This window comes from Apus apus, chromosome 5 (assembly GCF_020740795.1).
Source record: "Apus apus isolate bApuApu2 chromosome 5, bApuApu2.pri.cur, whole genome shotgun sequence".
NCBI lineage: Eukaryota > Metazoa > Chordata > Aves > Apodiformes > Apodidae > Apus > Apus apus.
The window spans coordinates 19,644,546-19,663,918 of record NC_067286.1 but is presented as its reverse complement, the minus strand read 5'-3'; the positions used below and the strand labels follow the sequence as shown (position 1 = coordinate 19,663,918).

Sequence of the window (19,373 nt, the reverse complement as noted above, 5' to 3'; positions counted from 1 at the left end):
AGCTGTGCTAACCAAGGAAATTGAGAGGGGAAAGAAAAACTACATTTTAATAAGTAGTTTTGTTATTTTGGGGGAGGAATAGAAGGGAGAAATTCTAGGAATTTAGTAGTGAAATTACATACTCTGTTTTCTTCTGTCTTTAGTCTACTGGCCTGTATACAATACAAGGTATAGTAAATTGGACCAAGTTTGGACTTTGACAATAAAGCTTCCACTGGCTTGTTGGTGTAATACTTTACCTTACTGTCATGCTGAAATAAGATGATAATGTCAAAATCCTTTCATGTGTAGCCTAGAAGTTCCATGGTCTAGACTTTCAGCCTAGTGCATGTCACAGCTGAGAAGAAGTCATAAACAGAAATGCTGCTTCTGTCGTCAGTCTCCTGTGGATAACAGGAGATGCTGTATTACCTGAAGCAGAGGTGGGAACTGTCATCTCTGGCTTTCTTAAATTGTTTTTTTTGGTAACACAAGAACTGAGAATAACACTGGCATGCTTGTACAATTTTGTGTGTTGAAATCATAGAGGAGGCTGCCTGAGATAGATTCATGCTTGAAGAAACTCCATATAACATCAGTACTATTACTGACGTTGAGCTATAACAAGAAAATATTAAACCATTATTCTGAAGCATAATGATTATTTTTAAAAGTGGGTCCTTAGCTGAGTGACGGGCATGGTAATGATTCCTGTTTTGAAGGGCAATATAAATATATTTTTGTATTATTTGCTATATAGTAAAAGATCAACCAGTAGACTTTTCTTTTTTAATATTTACAAAGGGAAATGTATGAAGAAGTGCTAAGTAACTGTCCTCTTGTTGAGAACAAGATGTGCCATTCTTAAACAATATTGCCTAATGACCAGAAGATTGTGTGGGAAGTCAGGAATTAGTATGACCATCTTTCTTTTCCATTGGCATATTGTTTAACCTTTAGGAAATTAGTTTAGGTCAGTGTCTTTTTTTCTTGTGAAACAGTCATAAATACGATAGCTAAACTTACTACAGTGTAATTTACCAGTGAAAAGAACTGGGAGTTACATGACGCTTTGTTACTCTGTCATTTTACTTTTGTTGAACCTAATAATTTGAGGTATGTATTTTGATTTTGTTTTTCTTCAGGCACTTGTAAAACTGTTCTCAGGACGCAAACCCATGTTATACAGTTTCCAGACATCTCTACCACGATTGCCAGTTCCATCTGTTAAAGACACAGTCAATAGGGTGTGTAATTAATTAATTGTATTCAAGAACTTTGAATTCATATTTAGATGCCCTCATGTTTTGGTTTGGTTTTTTTTGTCATGTCTTACAAAAGCATGGCATGGTGGTATTAGTAAGTAATGGATTAAAACATCTACATAGAAATTTAAATAAAGGCTATGACAAACTGCTGAAACTGGTGACATTTTAAAGCTGGCATAATTCATATTGGATGATGTGGTGTTTGTTGATAGAAGACTATGCAATGAAGTGTGATTTCCAGGGCTTTTTAAGCATATTGATTTTGTTACCGTCCACAGCTTGAACGTATAAATGTGTGTGTTATCACAAAAACCTTATAGCAAAATGTATAAGTAGGACATTATATGACATAAACTGAAGGTTTGATTTTTAGAGATGTAAAATATATCCCTGGCTAGTGCTGAAGAAGCAGTATGTGTTCCCCTTTTGAGAGGAGAATATCTCTTTAGAAAAGTAACCTATTCCACTAGTGATTTGCCAACACGTCTGGAAAAAGATCCCATTTTGGTAGTTCATAGTTAGATGTTTAGGAGAGCATATGCTCTTATTTTAATAAGATAGTATTTGCAACCTGATGAATTGAGTCTGGATAATCTTTGTTTACTTTTCAAATGCTGTGCAGGAATGGCAAGAAGCTACATAATCGTTAGTATACTGATGACGATTCTTTTCCTGTATTCTAGTATCTGGAATCAGTTCGGCCACTTATGGATGATGAAGAGTTCAGAAGAATGGAGGGTCTTGCCAAAGATTTTGCATTTAGTTTGGGACCAAGGCTTCAATGGTATTTAAAGCTGAAATCCTGGTGGGCCACTAATTATGTAAGTAGAACAATAGGAGGCTCAGTCGTTCAAATGACATAACTTGTTCCCTGTTGCCTTATTTGTCTCAACTTTCATTCTTTCTTGAATCTAAGATTTAAGAAATTGAAACTGCTTAATATTTTTGCAAAGTGCATCAGAGACTACCTAATTTATGTGCACAGAAATAATTTGTATGATTTGGTAGACAAGCAGTGTGGTGAATAGAACTTGAAAGAACAAATTGTCACTTTGTGTTTATTATTCTGGTGCAAGTGATTTAGCTTCTGCTGTTATGATTGCTTTTGAGGTCTTTTTATTTACTTGATAAGGTTGAAAACTCAACAATGGGCCTGACTACCCAGGTAGATTAGAAGAGTGGTTCAGGAGAACTATTTTATCTAAAGCAGCTAAAGCATATGGAAGGGAGATTAAGAATTTTAACAAGTTGTTTTGTTGTTGTTGGGGGGGGGTGTGTTAGTATTTTTAATTATTATTCTTTTTTATCAAAAAGCAAAAAAAACCTCCAGCTTCATAGAGAGAACAGTAATATATTATCTGATATCTAGCTGTACCCAGTAGCCTAAACTAAGCTACAGTGCCCTGGCAAGGGCTGCAAAACTTCAGGAGATCTGATGTATTTTAAATATTATTTGAAGATTAAGACTTCTTCAGCAGCTTATCAGAGAGATACATCTGCATTTAACTGTCTCCCCCTGCCCACCCTCTTTTTTTTTTTTTTTTTTTTTTTTCCTGTTTTCCCTGAAGTTTAACACAAGTAAGGGGCTTTGTTTATTGTTTTTAAGTAGCAGGGCAAAGTAGTAATTTCCTTTCTGCTTCCTTATGGAATGGTGTGTTGTGGAGTCATTAACACAAAAGACACAAACTGTGGAAATTAAAAGATTTTACTGTCTTTCTTTTCCTTCCTGCTACAGGTTAGTGATTGGTGGGAAGAATATATCTACCTTAGAGGACGTGGTCCTATTATGGTTAATAGTAACTATTTTGCAATGGTAGGTAAATACTATAAACAGCTTATGTGTCTAAAAAACACTGTAAAATTTCTGCCAGATACCTTATTTTGTGATATGTTTGAATTTAGAAATAATTTTCACTGAGTAGGTGACCTTTTTTTTACTTCTAGTATAAACTGCAGTAAGTGTCTTCAAGTATGGTGCTATCTTAATAATAAACGTAGCACGTCCGCCTCTTAGGCAGTCTCGTTCAGTAGTGGCATATAGTTTTGTGCTTACTGCAACAAGCAGTCTTTCAAAAACTCCATGTAAAAAAACTTTGTGGGTAATGCAGTTCAGCAGTGTGTGTGGTCATATTGCTACTGTCGTATGGAAAGTAAAATTGTAAAAGACCCTAAAATTGAATACAAAAAGAGGAAAAATAGTAGTCTTGGATTCAAGTTTTAAGTAGCATTGTCTTTTCTGCTGGGATTAATAGCTATCATCTACGTTTTAGGACTGATACTGTTTAAGGAGACTGTAAATGCTGAACAAATTTTAAGCTTCAAGTAATCAACTCACTGTACTAGTGCACTTCATACATTTGAAAGCCTTTTTATATTGACCAGAGTAAACATTAAGAATATGGACAAAAAGTACTGCCAGTATTATTATTTTTTTTAATAGTCTGGTAATCATTAATGTCTTCTTATGTACTTTACAGGACTTCCTTTATTTATCTCCCACAACCCTGCAGGCAGCTAGAGCTGGTAATGTTATCCATGCCATTCTGCTCTATCGGAAAAAACTGGACAGACAAGAAATCAAGCCGGTATGTACATCAGTTTTAATGGATTTTGATAGTTTTCCAGCACAACCTGGAAGAAGTTGGTCAGTGTTCAGAATGGGAGAGGAATGTCTCATCATCAGAACTACGTGTATGATATGTAGCTAAATTCGTGGTCCCTAACAACTTGGTTATTACTTAAATTGCACATGGGCAGAAACTACCAACTATTAAAAATACAGGATTCTGTCATGCCAGCTACTTGCGGTATTTGAAATGAATGTCTAGATTTACCCAAAAGACAGATAAAGGCTTGTACTTGCATATGTATGTGCTAAGCATGTAATGGTACTTTGGACCCACTGAAGTCTGAAAAGTCTGTGGCATCATGTAGTGAGCACAGCGGGTGGTTGGGACTGGGGACTAGACCTTAAGGGCAAGAGTGGGCCAGTGGCAGCCTTTGTGTAAATGATGATGAAAATCCTATGTTGTACTAAGGTAGCAAAGGTAGGCAAGGTGAATCCCATTCTGAATTTCTGTTCTGTCCAATAGCTGCATGTTGTAGTGAACAAATATCATGAAAACAGTGAAGCAGTTTTGCAAAGTTGTGGCAGGCGTGTGATTAGTAGTATGTGACTACAATTTGAGGAATGTGAAGTTACGTTCCTACTTAATCAGAAGTAGTTTTAAAAGAATAAATTAAGGGGTAATGCATGCTGCGTGTGTAAGTTTTGCATGCAGACCAGCTATTGAGAGCACTTTGGATTTCAGATGCAGTCATCCTTCCTGAAGTCAGAAGGAAAGAAAGTACAGCTACTAGAATGTCAGTGGAATCTTCCACATGTAGTTTGAGGAAAGACAACAAATGGGATGGGCGGGGGGGAAACCCTGAGCTGATGTATTAGGCAGGCTGTAAAATATTAAGATTTTTTTTTTACCAGATCCTGTTTTTGCTTTCCTTTTTAATTTGCTAATTGTATATGCAGAATTGCATTTTAATGTACATTTGTGGCACAGATTCTTCTGATGGGTTCTACTGTTCCGCTCTGCTCAGCTCAGTGGGAACGGATGTTTAATACCTCCCGAATCCCAGGAGAGGAATCAGGTAGGTAAGCAGGGACAGCCAAGGAAAATAAGCAACTTAATAGAATTCAATTTGGGAAAGCATTTTCTGCTAAAGTCCTGGTTTTCTAGATAAGGATCTAACAGACACAAGGACACACCAATACTGTCCGGTACTCTGGAAGTAATTAATTGGTATAGATTGCATAGATGATTTTCCATTTAGAGTGATTTAAAAACTTCTTCAGCATCTTTTGTCTTAAATTAAAAACATAACATCAAGAAACTGTTGTCTGCCTGAGTTTTAATTTATTTATAAACTTTATTTTTCTCCATTCTACTCATTCAAGATCCTCTGATGTCTGTGCTTTTATCTTTGTAAAAGTTGTGTTCTCTTATCTCAACCACTTGAAAATTTTTTGCTTGCTTGACTTTCCCTTTTTCTTTTTAGCTTATGATTCACAGCAACATCCCAGCGTGTTCTCCATATGAACACTAGTTGTTTACCTGGCTTAGAGGCAGGTCCAGTCTTAGTTCTGTCAAGGTTTTCTATGCCACTGTTACCTTGATCTTTTGCATGCACAGTAAGATATCAGTTAAGTGAAATCACCTGTAATAAAGACTGAGTCCAAAACTTCTTCTGTGACGTATGAAGAAAATATATACTCTGGATTTTTTAAATTCCTGCCTCAATTCCAATAGTCATCTGATTATACTACTCTGAGTAACTTAAGGTTTCACATTTTAATGTTGAATAGAGGAGCATAACTAAGCATACTTAGAGCAGAGTCATTTTCATCTGTCTGTTCTGCAGCTGCTCCTTATTATGGCAGACTTAAGGATATGTTTATATGATAATGAGAAGTCATGTTGGCTCAATAAAAATAAATTGTATCTGTGGCAGTTCATATACACATTCTCACTGTAGGTGTACATATGCTGTCATTGCATTTGTTCATTAATAGTGCCTATAGACATAATGTAAGTTTTCACATTGTCAGCAGCACTCAAGGAATTGTGAAAAGCAGTTGTCCATTTTGTGGTCAATACATCATCCAAGGTCTTGAGGCTGATTTTTCTGTGTAAGGTGTTATTTTTCTAAAGGCAATGTGCCCTTAAAGGTTCATCACATGGGGTTCTCCCCAAGGTAGTCTTTAAAGATCTGTATCAGCTTATCCTAAATTTTCCAGGCTTAAGCTGGTTTTTATTATCTTACTGTTAAAGTAGGTTTTTTATTGTTGTTGGTTTTGTGGAGTTTTTTCTGTTAAAGGAGACAGATTGCATCTAGAAATACTAATATTTCTAGTCAATATGTGAAAGAAGACATTGCTATCCATTTTGTTGTTCTTTGAGAAGCAAATGAATAATTTCATAGCAGATTTGAATGCAGACTTTTGTTATTGTGCTTTCTACAAAAGCTATATCTAAGTCTCTCTGATCCGGTTGTATGCTGAAGTGCCTTTAGAACTGTGTTCACGTGTTTATCCAACACTGCATCATTGTGGTAATATTGGAATGAAATACATCATTTGGCAGAGTTATCCTGAGAAATCATGATTAATGCAGAGATCAGTCACTAGGAATTTGGAATGCAAGGGGTGATTTGTTAGTCACCTCCATTGAGAAGTCAATTCCTTATGGGCTATCACTTGAAGATAGGATGTATTTTTAAACTCTCTTTGAGAGCTGTAACTCACTCTTGTGCTCAAAGGCAGCTTGAAACGTGTTAGTACCACTCAACTACAGAATAAAAAAAATCAGAGTTTCTAAACAGGCACAGCGATGTACCCTCTCTTCACTGCTGGAGGTCTGATACTTGCTGTATTGGATGAAGCTGAATAAGGGTAGAAAGTAGCACTGGCTAGTGGATAAAGCAGAAGGTGCATGTGTCAGATAAAATTTTTGTTTGCTTCTGCCAACGGCCTTTGGTAGGTTATTGAGGAATTCTTTCCCAACTATGCCTTAGCTTTCTGTATCTGCTTTCATCCCTTCTAATGGATAAAAACATATCCCTGCTATGATTGCTTACTGATCATGAGCTAGTAGTCTAGGTAGACTATCAAGTTTTAAAATCTCTATTAGGTAACTGTAGTGCATGAGCTATTATTTTTTAGAATACTAAAGTACTGAAAGCACTACCCTTGCCCTTTCCCTGACCCCACTAAAGTAAAATGAATGAACTCTTTGCATTTAGTTTTGGATTTAGGTTTCTCTGAAATGAACTTGCACAATTGTACAAGTGGCCCATTCTAGCTGATTAAAATACATCCTGTACATCTTAATGGTTCTCAGTTTCTCCTTCATAGTCTTCAACTTGAAGTCGGCATCGTAAATTTACTTTATTTTCCTTCTAAGCATTTCACATTTCTTATTTTACTTTTCAGTTTTTCGTGGTTTTTCTTTTTCTAAAAGAAAACAACTTTTGTCATTCTGTATGTGGATAAGTGAATTATGAAGATATTTTAAGTTTGTGTGTTACAGTTCCTAAAGGAGCAGCATATTTAAAATAAAAAAAATTTCAATGGCATTTCTTGATGTTAAATGGTGGTAAAATCTTAATGAACATTGTATCCTACCGCTTGTTTAGTCTTTGTCTTTTAAGAAACAGTTGGAGCAAACCACTTTTAAGCAGGGAATAGCCTTTATGCCTTTCCATTCCCGTTGTTTTAATAGGAAACCCATGCAGCATGTTACATGCATCCTCAGGTGTACATAAGTGACTTTTTGGACTGACAAGATACTTTTGTGTTACAAGACATCTGTACTCCAGGTTCATGAATCTGTATGTATTTAGGCCTGTGAGTAAAGTGTCTCAGAAGTAATTGCCAGGGCTCAACAACTCTTGTGAAATTGTTTGTAGTCATTTCAGATTCTTAGGAATATAACCATTCTTTGGGGGACTGAAGGAATTGAATTAACATTTTTCATCAATTGAGGGCATTTTCTGGCTGCTACAGAAACCTTAATCTGTGTTTTGATATGTCTTCATTACTAAGTTCAGGCTTATCCCAATTAACCCATATAAACAATAAAGTAAGGGGAGAAAAATGAGGCCTAGGTTTCTGCTTTGCTGACTTCCATAACACTACATATTAGTATTCACTCTGCATCTACCAGGTTAAATGTGAACAAAAGCTTATGGTACTAAATTTGGGCTCTCTTAAGACTCCCCACAGATTGTACCACCACTTGTCTAGCAAATGCACATGATTTAAAAGTACCTTTACTCAGACTCAGGTAGCGTGTTCTTTTGCTGACTGCTCAATCAAACTACACTACACTACTGGTGCTCACTTTTCAGAAGCAGAGATTTAGTTGCTTAATACTGGCTTCCAGTGTGAAAACTTATAAAATTATATATACAAATGATTATTAAATCTGGGTATTTGCAGGAATCTTTATGCTGAAATAACATGGAGGAGTGGTGTATTCCACACTATTTATTACTTCCTTAAAATAAATAACCTGTGGCTAGTAGTGGATGCAGTAGGCATTTGATGTTTTTTAGTGAGTTAGTGTTTTGAGACTTTGAGCTTTGTTTTCATGTAAGTGATTGCAATTCTAGATACTCTTCAGCATGTGAACGACAGCAAACACATTGTTGTGTATCATAAGGGCCGTTACTTCAAAGTGTGGCTGTACCATGATGGTAGGCTGTTGAAACCCCGAGAAATAGAACAACAGATGCAAAGAATTCTTGATGATGACTCAGAGCCTCAGGCTGGTGAAGAGAAACTAGCAGCTCTTACTGCAGGAGATAGGTATGGTGCTACTATTTTAAAAATATTTCTAATATTTAGAAATAGTTGTGTAACATAATAATTTAATATTGGAGTTTTAAAATAGCCAGTTGATGAAATCTTAATTTTATACACTATTAACATGTAACAGCTCTTCAGTCATTTGTAACTACAAGGAGTAAAAATTAATTTTTACAGTGGCAACCCTTAGCTGGTGAAGTTTGGTTTAATTGTGGTTATCACAGGAGTGTTAACTGGAAGCTTTACAGTATTAAACATATTGAATTACTTGAGTTTTAAATCAGCTCAGGTTCACTGGTGTTTTAAAGAATATTTTAAAAATTAAAATTTCGGTAAGAATTTTTTTTTTCATAGAAAATTAAGAATTCAGTAACTAACTCCATATTCGTGACTAGCATGTACAAAATAAAGGTGGCAAAACATTAGCAAATTCATGTAATCTGACTATAAAACAAATCCCTTTTGCAGAGTACCATGGGCTAAAGCTCGACAGGCTTATTTTAGCCGTGGAAAGAACAAACAGTCCTTAGATGCTGTTGAAAAAGCAGCATTTTTTGTGACATTGGATGACGTCGAGCAAGGGTACAGGAAAGAAGATCCAGTGAGGTCACTTGATGCGTATGCAAAATCCTTAATACATGGCAGATGTTATGACAGGTGCAGTATTGACTCAGGAAAACGCTTTCTGTTTTATAGAATTTTGCTAATTCATATGAATTAGTGACCTACAAGCTGATAAATTTCATAGAATCACTGAATGCTTTGGATTGGTAGGCACCTTTAAAGATCCTATAGTCTACCCTCCTTCCCATGGGCAGAGAAACCTTTTTCATTACATCAGGTTGGATAGGATTTTGAGCCTGACTTTGAACACTTCCAGTGATGAGGCATCCACAGTTTCTCTGGGCAACCAGTTTGAGTGTCTCTCTGGCCTCATTGTAAAAAAAAACCTTATGACTAATCTAAATCTACCCTCTTTCAGTTGATAATCATTGCCCCTTGTCTTATCACTATGATCCATGGTAAGAAGTCTTTCTCGGTTTTTCTCAAGTCTTTGTCATATACTGAAAGACCACAAGATGGTATCCTAGAGCCTTTTCTTCTCCAGACTGATCAACCCTAGCTCTCAGCCTTGCTTCATGGGAGAGGTGTTCCAGCCCTCTGACCGTTTTTATGGCCCTCCCCTGGACTTCCTTTAATAGGTCCATGTCTTTCTTCTACTGGAGACCTCAGAGTTGTGTGCTGTATTCCAGATGGTGTCTCATAAGAGTACACTAGAGGATGAGAATTGCCTTCTCTTGGCCTACCAGCTGCACTGCTGCTTATGGAGCCCAGAATATTACTGGATTTCTGAGCTGCAAGCACACATTGACAGCTCACATCTAATTTTTCATCCACCAGTATCCCAAGTCCTTCTCTGCCTGTCTGCTCAACCCATTCACCCCCAAATTTATTGATACTGGAGATTGCTCTGACCTAGGTGTGGGACATCGCACGTTCAAATATATGTGTATTTGTTTAAATAAGTTATTATTTTTTTTTTAAATGGAAAAAAAAAAATCCCACAAAAAAAAAAACAGCCTCCTCCCCAAAAAAAGCCATGAAACACCAAGAAGTTTCAATGTGAATTTTTCAGAGTTGAAGTATAAAAATGCTATTTTGTGTATAAAAATGCTATTGAATTATACAAAATCATAAGAAAATATCAATTTGTTTTTTTAGGTGGTTTGATAAAACATTCACTCTTATAGTATTCAAAAATGGCAGAATGGGTCTGAATGCAGAGCATTCTTGGGCAGATGCTCCTATTCTCGGACACCTGTGGGAGGTAAGTGTTCAGTACAAAAAGTTAATGCAGAAAATATGTGATATGGTCCATGAGATGGTCCTGAAGATCAGCAGTTTTCAATCCCTTGCATTCATGTTGCTGATGAATGATTATGGGCCTGTGTCTACAGCAAAACAAACAAACTTTGCTTAAAAGAAAAAGTTGCTGTCCTTTGATTTAAAGATTTTTATTGTGTTTTAATGAGCATAGATGTCTTCATAGAAAGGTGATACATCTTCCTATCTCACTTGCTTGTAATATTCTCAATCAATAGATTGTTGTCCCTTTTTGATATGGCATTGTAATTTGTGTATATGCATGCTCCTGAAGCAGTTAAGCCTTCTTGTGCTATTAAAATCCCACACTTATTTTAAAAAATTGGTAGAGAGTTCAACTTTTTGTCTAAGCATTTGTTTGATGAGCTACCATTTAAATTAGTGTGCTTTTTGTCACATTTGTTCATTATGAGCTTAGTTTATTGCTTGAAATCCTATTTGCTTTTTCCTTTTTCTTCTTGAAACTTGAATGCATAAATAAATACACAAAAGTTAAATGAGTGAACCATTAAAAATTATTTCATAACATTAGCTAATTGTGATTTCATTATGTATTTGTTCAAGTGGGTCTCACTGGTTATGTGGTGCCCCGAGTAATTTCCTAATTTGTTATATGAATGCTTTCATGTGTGTAGGGAACAGAAAAACGTCATTTCATTCTCTGACCAGGGAAGAAAGAAGGCCAGACTGATAAGAGATTGACTCAACAGTGCATTTTAGACTAGCTCAATGGAAGAGAGTTACTTTGTTTTCTTTTAATGAATGATGTAATATATGCTTTAGTTCATATCTCTGTGTTAAGTTCATTTTCTGCTAAGAATTAAGATGACTAAAATAAACCAAGTAAGATTTTGTTTCCTACAAAGGTATCTGTTGTTAGCTCTTTGTAGATTGTCTATTTTTTAAATAGAATGGATTACGCTTTATTTCAGTGGGCATGTTCTGACCACTAAGTGAGAAAATGAAGATGTTAGAACTATCCGTGTTGAACATGAAATAGGTTTTTCTCAAAGTTTTTCTTTCCATATTGAACAGATTCAAATCTATTGATAATTCTGGTGTTTGTTGTTGTGTTTTGGTTTGGTTTTGTTCTGTTTGTTTGTGGTTTGGGTTTGTTTTTTTTTGTATTAAGGATGTTGTTTGAAATTTTAAGACAGAGCCTTTTTTGTCTGTTGTTCAAGTTGTATTGTTCATATTAGAAACTTAGCCACCCAAGAGCTTTAGCTGCATGTATGGAAAAAAAAGCAAATTTGAGCAGGATACAAGCCTTTAAAATTTAAGTTCTTGCAGGGATATGCAATTACTCTGAAATAAACTGTTCCTTGATGAACGAGTTCTGACAGATAACAAACTTGCAGAAACTCTCTAGAATCTAAATTGGACAAAGATTGTGACATCTAAGACCTTAAGACAGATTTTCTTTATTACTAGGAAGTTTGAGGTGGATTTGTAATGGAAATGTTTTTATACAATTCAGTAGCATCTAACATAATGCACCGGTGTAATTGAAGAGGTGCTTGTGTGTTTCTAGAATTCTTCTCAGAAGACAAGTAAAAATGTCTTCAAATAAGAAGTGAAACAGAGCTTTACTTGCAGCTGTTTTCAGTATTTGGAATTGGATTGTTTATTATATTCACTATGTACTGAGAATGGGTTATATTGATTTCACAGTGAAATCCGAACTTCACAGTAATGTAATGCAATTCTGAAGAAGTTTTGTTCTTTGCAGAATGTAATGGCAACTGAATATCTTGAACTGGGCTATTCAGAAGATGGTCATTGCAAAGGAGAAACCAATCAAAATATTCCTATTCCCACCAAACTACAGTGGGAAATTCCAGAAGAAGTAAGTACAGAACAGCTAGTAGTTTGAAGTCCTCTTCCCTTGCAGCCAAATCATTTATTTAATTACTGATAACCTTATAAATTAATTTTAAATTCCTTTGAGTCCTGCAAGATGTGCGTTTCATGTGTGGGCATTACCCAGTTTAATTAAAAAGATAATTGGGCTTTTTAACATCACTCTTTAAAAATTCTGGTGATGAAATGCCAACTTTTTACTAGAAACTTTCTTGGTTGGCAATATGTCATAAATTAAGTGGCCACCTATTTTAAATATAATTGTATTAAAATGAAGTTTAAGTTGCTGAAGTTCCATTGCTGTTGTCACAACAAATGCTCTTCTGTAGCAGTTCCTTGAGATTAGCTGTCTTTTTTGTGTGTTTGAAAGTCTGCATATGCCTGAGTTAAAGACAAGCTGCAATCCCCTATTTGGATTTTAATTTTGAATAAAAAGATAATGTTTCGTGTTATGTTTATTAAGCATGTATGGCTGATTAGAAGTCACTAACTGTTGCCTTTCAAACTCTGTGGGTCATTCTTTTATATTCTACTAATCTGAACAGTCTTAATGCTGGTGGTTTTTTGAAGGGTAATTTTTTTACTCCAGATATGTATTGCCTTAAAAGTTATTTATTAGCTTTTTGAATCTTAATTTCTGGCAAAGGGAGATGATTTAGATAATGATGTTTCTGGTATGCATAAAGGCAGCATTTTTTTTTTCTTTTTCAATTTAAAATACTTGCTTTTTTCAACAGTGTTCTCAAATGCCATCAACTACATGCCTATGCACATATGTACATATAGATATTTATTTGTTTGTTTGTTTGTTTTAGTGTCAAGAAATGATTGAGAGGTCTCTGAGCACTGCCATAGCTCTGGCAGATGATGTAGACTTCCATTCATTTTTCTTTGATGTTTTTGGGAAGGGACTAATAAAGAAAGCAAAAACCAGCCCTGATGCATTTGTGCAACTTGCCCTGCAGCTTGCTCACTATCGGGTAAGAAAGGACTGTTTCTGCCTTATAGAATCTCATTAAATTTGGTATAGCATATTTGTTATCAAAACATGTGACTATGTAAAGTACTTTAGAGTAATCTTGTACTGCTTGTGCAAGGTTATTAAAGACACTCAATGAAAATTGGTACAAACCTTAAGCTGATTACAAGATAGAAATTAATTGTCCAAAGGTTGGTATATTGACACTTACAGAAGTTATTCTCTCCTGCTTATTTGTTCTGTCCCTAGGCATTTTGGACTTGAAAGAAGTAGATATGAAACTTCTAGTAGACTTGTTTATTATCTAAAAAACATTTTAATCTGAACAATGTTAAACTTGTATTTTAGTTTTGAGTCACCCTTAGCTCAGTGTTCATGGACACTAACAAGATTAACAGAAATGTCTGCCTGTGTTATCTTCATTGGTTCACCCCTTCGTCAGTATCTACCTTAGTTCACCTCTTCTATAACATGCTTTCAGAAAACACCACGGTAGCAACATGCATGTTTTTCATTTTGCTTTCTAGTTGTCACTATTGAGATACTGTTCTACTTTTTAAATTCATTTATTTTTAAAAGTAATTTCAAATGGCTTTTTAAAGCATCCAGATTTCCTTGCTGCTGTCACCATTTTCAGTAGTTTTTACCATTGCTTAGGGTAGCTACATAGCAAATAATTGATTACCTACCCTTTTATTTTGAACACACATCCTCTTGATCAAAAACTGAACAGACATTCATGATCTGTTCTGATATACATTTTTGACAGGTAGAGCTGCTATCGTGTTAGATAAACTTCTATCATTTGGCAACTTGTAATCTGTAGATTCTGCACATCTACAGGAGACACAGAAGCCACACTTCCTGGATTTTGCAGACTATTTTCAGTTCTCACATTCTTGATTATCCCCACTTTGGCATGCTTTTCCATGCTATTAAATTTTTAACTGAAAATACCTTTAAGGATGTTACAGTGCTCTTGATTACTTAGCACAGCTCTGTTAATTAGGAAGCCGCTGAATTTCAAATAGCCTTTAAGTCAGCTTCTGTTATCAACTTAAAAAATACAGAGGGTAGTCCTTGCTAGTATAGTTGTTCTATTAGTGTTATCATATTCTGCTGCTAATATTATTTTTGCCTTTATTATGTTCATTTAAGGCTGCTAAAAACTTAATGTTGAGTTTAAATTGTGGAGTGATTCATACCCTGTGTGATTACCTTTAACTGTTTGTTAAGAAAGAAGGACTAAGTCTAGCTAAATCTTTAAGTTCTTATTTTTCCCTTTTCAAGGATATGGGAAAATTTTCCTTAACATATGAAGCATCCATGACGCGCTTGTTCAGAGAAGGCAGGACCGAAACTGTTCGTTCGTGTACTGTTGAATCATGTAATTTTGTTCAAGCCATGGAAGACCCAACTGAAAGTGTAAGTACATGGTGTTGTTGCTTTATATAAACAATAAGGCACATGAGTTATCACTCCATATTCATCTAAATTCCCAAATCACTTAGAGTGATGCCTTTGTTTTTTAGGAAGGAAGTGCAGCTAAGATAACAGGTCCACGTTTTCTGGCAGTATGGCAGAAATTCAAGGCTATACCAAAAAAGAGTGGCAGTATCTTAGCCAAATGTGCCATTTCTTACAGTTTCTGAACTCCAGAAAACTTGTGAAATTTTTTACTTGTAAAATTCAAACATAGATTTGTAAAACAAGTGATCTCATAGCAGTTAGGCTTTCCTTTCTGACAGGGAAATAAGTATTATTCACAGGAAATTAATAGTTGCTTTTATATGTTGATTTCAGTGAGCTTTTAATTCTTTCTTGTGATGTTCTGATTAGCAAAGGACATATGGTCTAGGGGAAAACTTCACGGACAATGCCAGTCCATGACTGGTGTATTTGCTGTCAAAATGGAATTATAGAGGACTATCATCTTGAGGGCTGTCTTTTAATTCACTGCTAGTCAGTTTTCGTAAGATGCATTTGATTAAATAAATTATTATATTTGCAGGCTTTGCTAAGCTGAAGGGGATTTCCAGTTCTTCAGAGTCAATAAAAATTTGACCTGAAAAAGAGAATTTTGTTGATTAGGAGTGTACTCAGGATATTTTACCCAGGCCTAAGTAACAGCTGTATGGTCTAATTAAAAAGATCTAGGACTATAATAATCGGTAATTGAATGCTGACATAGCACGTTCAGTGCTATGCCATTGGGAAAAATGGACCCCTTGCTTTAGTTAGTCTTGCCATTTCTTTTTAGTAGTCTTCTGTGTCTGAACATTTTTTCTAGTACAGGATTAGCTGGAATGGTGTATACAGTTTTGAACACAACACTTGAGGTATGGATGGATTGGAGATGATAAAGGAGAGCAAGAAAGATTATTAGAAACCTCTGAAGAGGATCTGAGAGGAGAGTTTGAAATTAATTATTCTGGCCTAAAGAAGAGAGAACACTGTGGAAGAGTTAGGGAACCAGGTTGTGCTCAAGAGGATAAAAAGGCTGATGCAGAGATAATGGGACTGATCTGTTCTCTCTCCCAAGAACTAGTGGACTTAAATTTCAGAAAAAAACACATTAGGGAAACATTTTCTGCTAATAAGGATAATGAGTAAGGAGGGGAATAATGAGAAGAGTGAAACAGATTATTTGGGGAGGTTGTTTTTTCACTTGGAATTTTTTTTAAGTAAGTTACAGAATGGTCCTTCAGGAAAGAGTTGCATTAGATCTTAGGGCAGAGAAGTCTAAGCAGATGAACAGTTGAGGTTCTTTCTAGCCCCACGATTCTGTGAATAAATGTTACTGCAAGAACATAGATACACAAGGAAAGAGAGCTTTTTCTCCCACCTCACTCTGGAAGTTCTATATATATAAAGTCCTGCTGGATTTCTCAATATGCTGTGCCTGGGAGCTGTGGTCAAACCAGTGCAAGTCTGGAAATCCAGCCAGGTCAACATGTCATACATAACAATGGCACAGCTACTGTACAGCTATCCGGTGGACAGAAAGTAATTTTGAGGTAGTTAATTCTAACATTAGGACTATTACATGTCTGCAGTCAACATTGACCTTTTTGTTAAAGGAATAAAGCTGGCCCTATACAGGGCAGGATCATATGTGTGTGTACATACACCTCAGACTTCATTCTGCTAACTTCAAGTTTTTGTTTCTGATTTTTTAGTTTTTTAATGGTTACTATAAACAAAATTACTTTTCAGACTTGTAGATTCATTACTGCCCTTCATCTAGAATGATTAGCCACAGAGCAGAGTAACTCTGACTTCATAGAGCAATTTTTAGGTTTTGTGTTACGAAGATTATATGACATGCATTTACATATTATTTTGAAAAGAGTTGTTGTCTTTTACCTGTTGCTTTTACTATTCTCTGGATTTTTCCTAAGAATTTTTCCTGAGCACTTGTATCTTCCATGGACTATACAATTTACTTCTGAATCCCAGTGGTAGGCATGCTTAGTATGACTACAAGTTATATATTAGTTTTCATGCTGGAAGCAGACTGCTCACTGTGTCCCAAATAAGTGGTGTAAAATGCAGTTATGCTGGAGATAAGAAGTGAGAGGTTGCCATATACTCAGTGTTTTGCATTCCACATTATAAAATCTTAACTGAATGGCTTTCTGAGTGTTTTGAATGGACACTTGCTTTCAGCCTTTGCAATATTCATACAGTGTTCATAGAATATCTCAAGTTGGAATGGACCCATAAGGATCATTGAGACCAACTCCTTGCTCCTCGCAAGACTACCTAAAACTAAACCATATGGCTAAGAGTGTCACCCAGACACTCCTTGAACTGAAACAGGCTTGGTTCCCTGATCATACCCCTGGGGAGTCTGTTCCAGTGACTGACGACCGTCTCAGTGAAGAACCTATTCCTAATTTCTGATCTGACCTTCCGCTGATGCAGCTTCATTCCATTTCCTCATGCCCTGTCTCTGGTCACCAGAGAGAGGAGATCAGCACCTCCCATTCTGTTGACCCTGTTTAAGAAGCTGTAGACTGTGGTGAGGTCACCCTTCAGCCTTATGTTCTCTAAGCTGAACAAACCAGGTGATCTCAGCCACTCCTTATAGGTCTTGCCCTCAAGACCTTTTACCATCTGCATTGCCTTCCTCTGGACAGACGCTAATAGTTTTATGTCCTTCTTACATAGAGGTGCCCAAAACTGCACATAATACTTGAAGTGGGGCTGCATCAGTGCAGTATAGAATGGGACAGTCAGCTCCCATGACCAGCTGGCTGTGATGTGCTCGATGCACCCCATGACATAGTTGGCCCCTTTTGGCTGCCAGGGAACACTGCTGACTCATTCAATTTATCATTGACCCAAAGGCCCAAGTTTCTTTCTGTGAGGCTGCTCTCCAGCCTCTCATGCCCCAGTTTATGCACATCACCAGCATTACCCTATCCCAGATGCAGAATCTGGCATTTGCTCTTGGTAAATTTCATACAGTTGGTGATTGCTGAGATCTGTAGTCTATCCAGATCTCCCTGTAAGGCCTCTGGCTGGAATAGCAAGTCTTGAACAAGTTCAGAGTTGACTGGGAGTTTATCATCCCCACCCCCCAGTCACAGTCTTCCAACACAGGGCTCTGGGGATCCCAGAGCTTATAATTGGTGTTAAAGACTGATATGAAGAAGACATTGAACATCTTTGCTTTTTCTGTTTCACTATTTATGAGTAACCCTTTTTGTTACCCTTCACACTGCTGGACATCTTGAACTCTAGTCAAGCTTTGGCTGCAAAAATTTTCTCCCTACAGTGGCAAACAGCATCTCTGTTGTCGTCCTGTGTCACTTGTCCTTACTTCCACTGTCTGAACCCTTTCTTTTTCCTCCTAAGTCCTAGAAAAAGATCCCTACTCAGCCAGTCAGATAGTCTGCTCCACTTGCTTGACTTCTGGCACTTTGGAATTGCCTGCTCTTGAAGTCTTAAGAGAAGGCTTTTAAAAAATTAGTAGGATTCATGGACAGCAATACCTTAAGTGTTGTCAGTTTGTCTCCTTAAAATGGCTGTTGCAGGTCCAGCTTTTCTTAAATCAGGTTGAGATTTACTGTCCTATAACTTTTTAAGACCAGTGTTTTTAGAAACTAAATACATAATAATGTAGTAAATTTGAGTTGTAATAACGTGTGATTCTGGGGCTAGACCACACTTAAACTAACAAATTCATTTTCCTTATCTACTGTTTGCAGCAGTTAATAATAGACACTTGCTAATACTTGAAGTTGAATACATGAGATTGAAAAGCCAGAGGATACTAATATTTGGTGTTGGTTGCCTGCATTTTCTTGTACTTGATCCTTAAGTGCACTAGGTTTGAGAGCTGTTGCTGTAACTTACTTTCTGCACATCTGTCCTCAACCTGGTTCTCTTAAATTATTTCTTTTCATCTTTTTTTTCCATTGTTAGAATGAAAATAAACTTAAGTTCTTCCGGCTTGCTGCTGCCAAGCACCAGCACTTGTATCGTCTCGCCATGACTGGTGCTGGCATTGATCGCCACCTGTTCTGCCTTTATGTTGTGTCCAAGTATCTTGCTGTAGATTCTCCTTTTCTTAAGGAAGTAAGTGACTTATTGTTAACTATTAATTACAGTAAATAATACTGATTATTAATAGACCTATAGTAATTCTTTCTGTGAGCTTTGTAGTATAACATGTGGTATTAAGATCACAAGATCAGTATTAAAAAAAAATTGGTTCCTTGTGTTTTTTGCATATTTTTAAGTCAGCACAACAGAGGCTGTGTATTTTCTTTCAGTGTTCTTTTGGAACTGTGACAAAATCACTTTCTTTTAAGTTACTGTGAGTTAAAGGAGCTGCATGTTGCAGTTTTTTTGTTGTTTTTGTTTGTTTGATGCACAATATTAATGTCACTGTTTATTACCATGGCAGGTGCTTTATTAAACTAGATTTTAAGGTTGGGTTTCATAAAAGTAATTTTATTTCACTTTTTCCTGTTTTCTGGTTAATAAAAAATTTGTTCCAGCTTGCCTCCAAATTAAGCTACTCACATTT

General features: G+C 36.2%; 1 protein-coding gene across 8 annotated transcripts in view; it reads left to right on the top strand.

Moving 5' to 3' along the window:
- The window catches only part of CPT1A (carnitine palmitoyltransferase 1A), an 86,976-nt gene that overhangs the window by 16,811 nt on the left and 50,792 nt on the right, over nt 1–19,373 (top strand). For all 8 annotated transcript variants that reach the window (XM_051620268.1, XM_051620269.1, XM_051620266.1 and 5 more), the window contains 12 exons: nt 1,125–1,226; nt 1,931–2,068; nt 2,983–3,060; nt 3,725–3,832; nt 4,805–4,892; nt 8,415–8,610; nt 9,079–9,267; nt 10,333–10,438; nt 12,224–12,340; nt 13,170–13,334; nt 14,624–14,758; nt 18,767–18,919. In XM_051620268.1, coding sequence (XP_051476228.1) covers nt 1,125–1,226; nt 1,931–2,068; nt 2,983–3,060; nt 3,725–3,832; nt 4,805–4,892; nt 8,415–8,610; nt 9,079–9,267; nt 10,333–10,438; nt 12,224–12,340; nt 13,170–13,334; nt 14,624–14,758; nt 18,767–18,919 — 1,575 coding nt within the window. The remainder of the gene's footprint in view (nt 1–1,124; nt 1,227–1,930; nt 2,069–2,982; nt 3,061–3,724; nt 3,833–4,804; nt 4,893–8,414; nt 8,611–9,078; nt 9,268–10,332; nt 10,439–12,223; nt 12,341–13,169; nt 13,335–14,623; nt 14,759–18,766; nt 18,920–19,373) is intronic.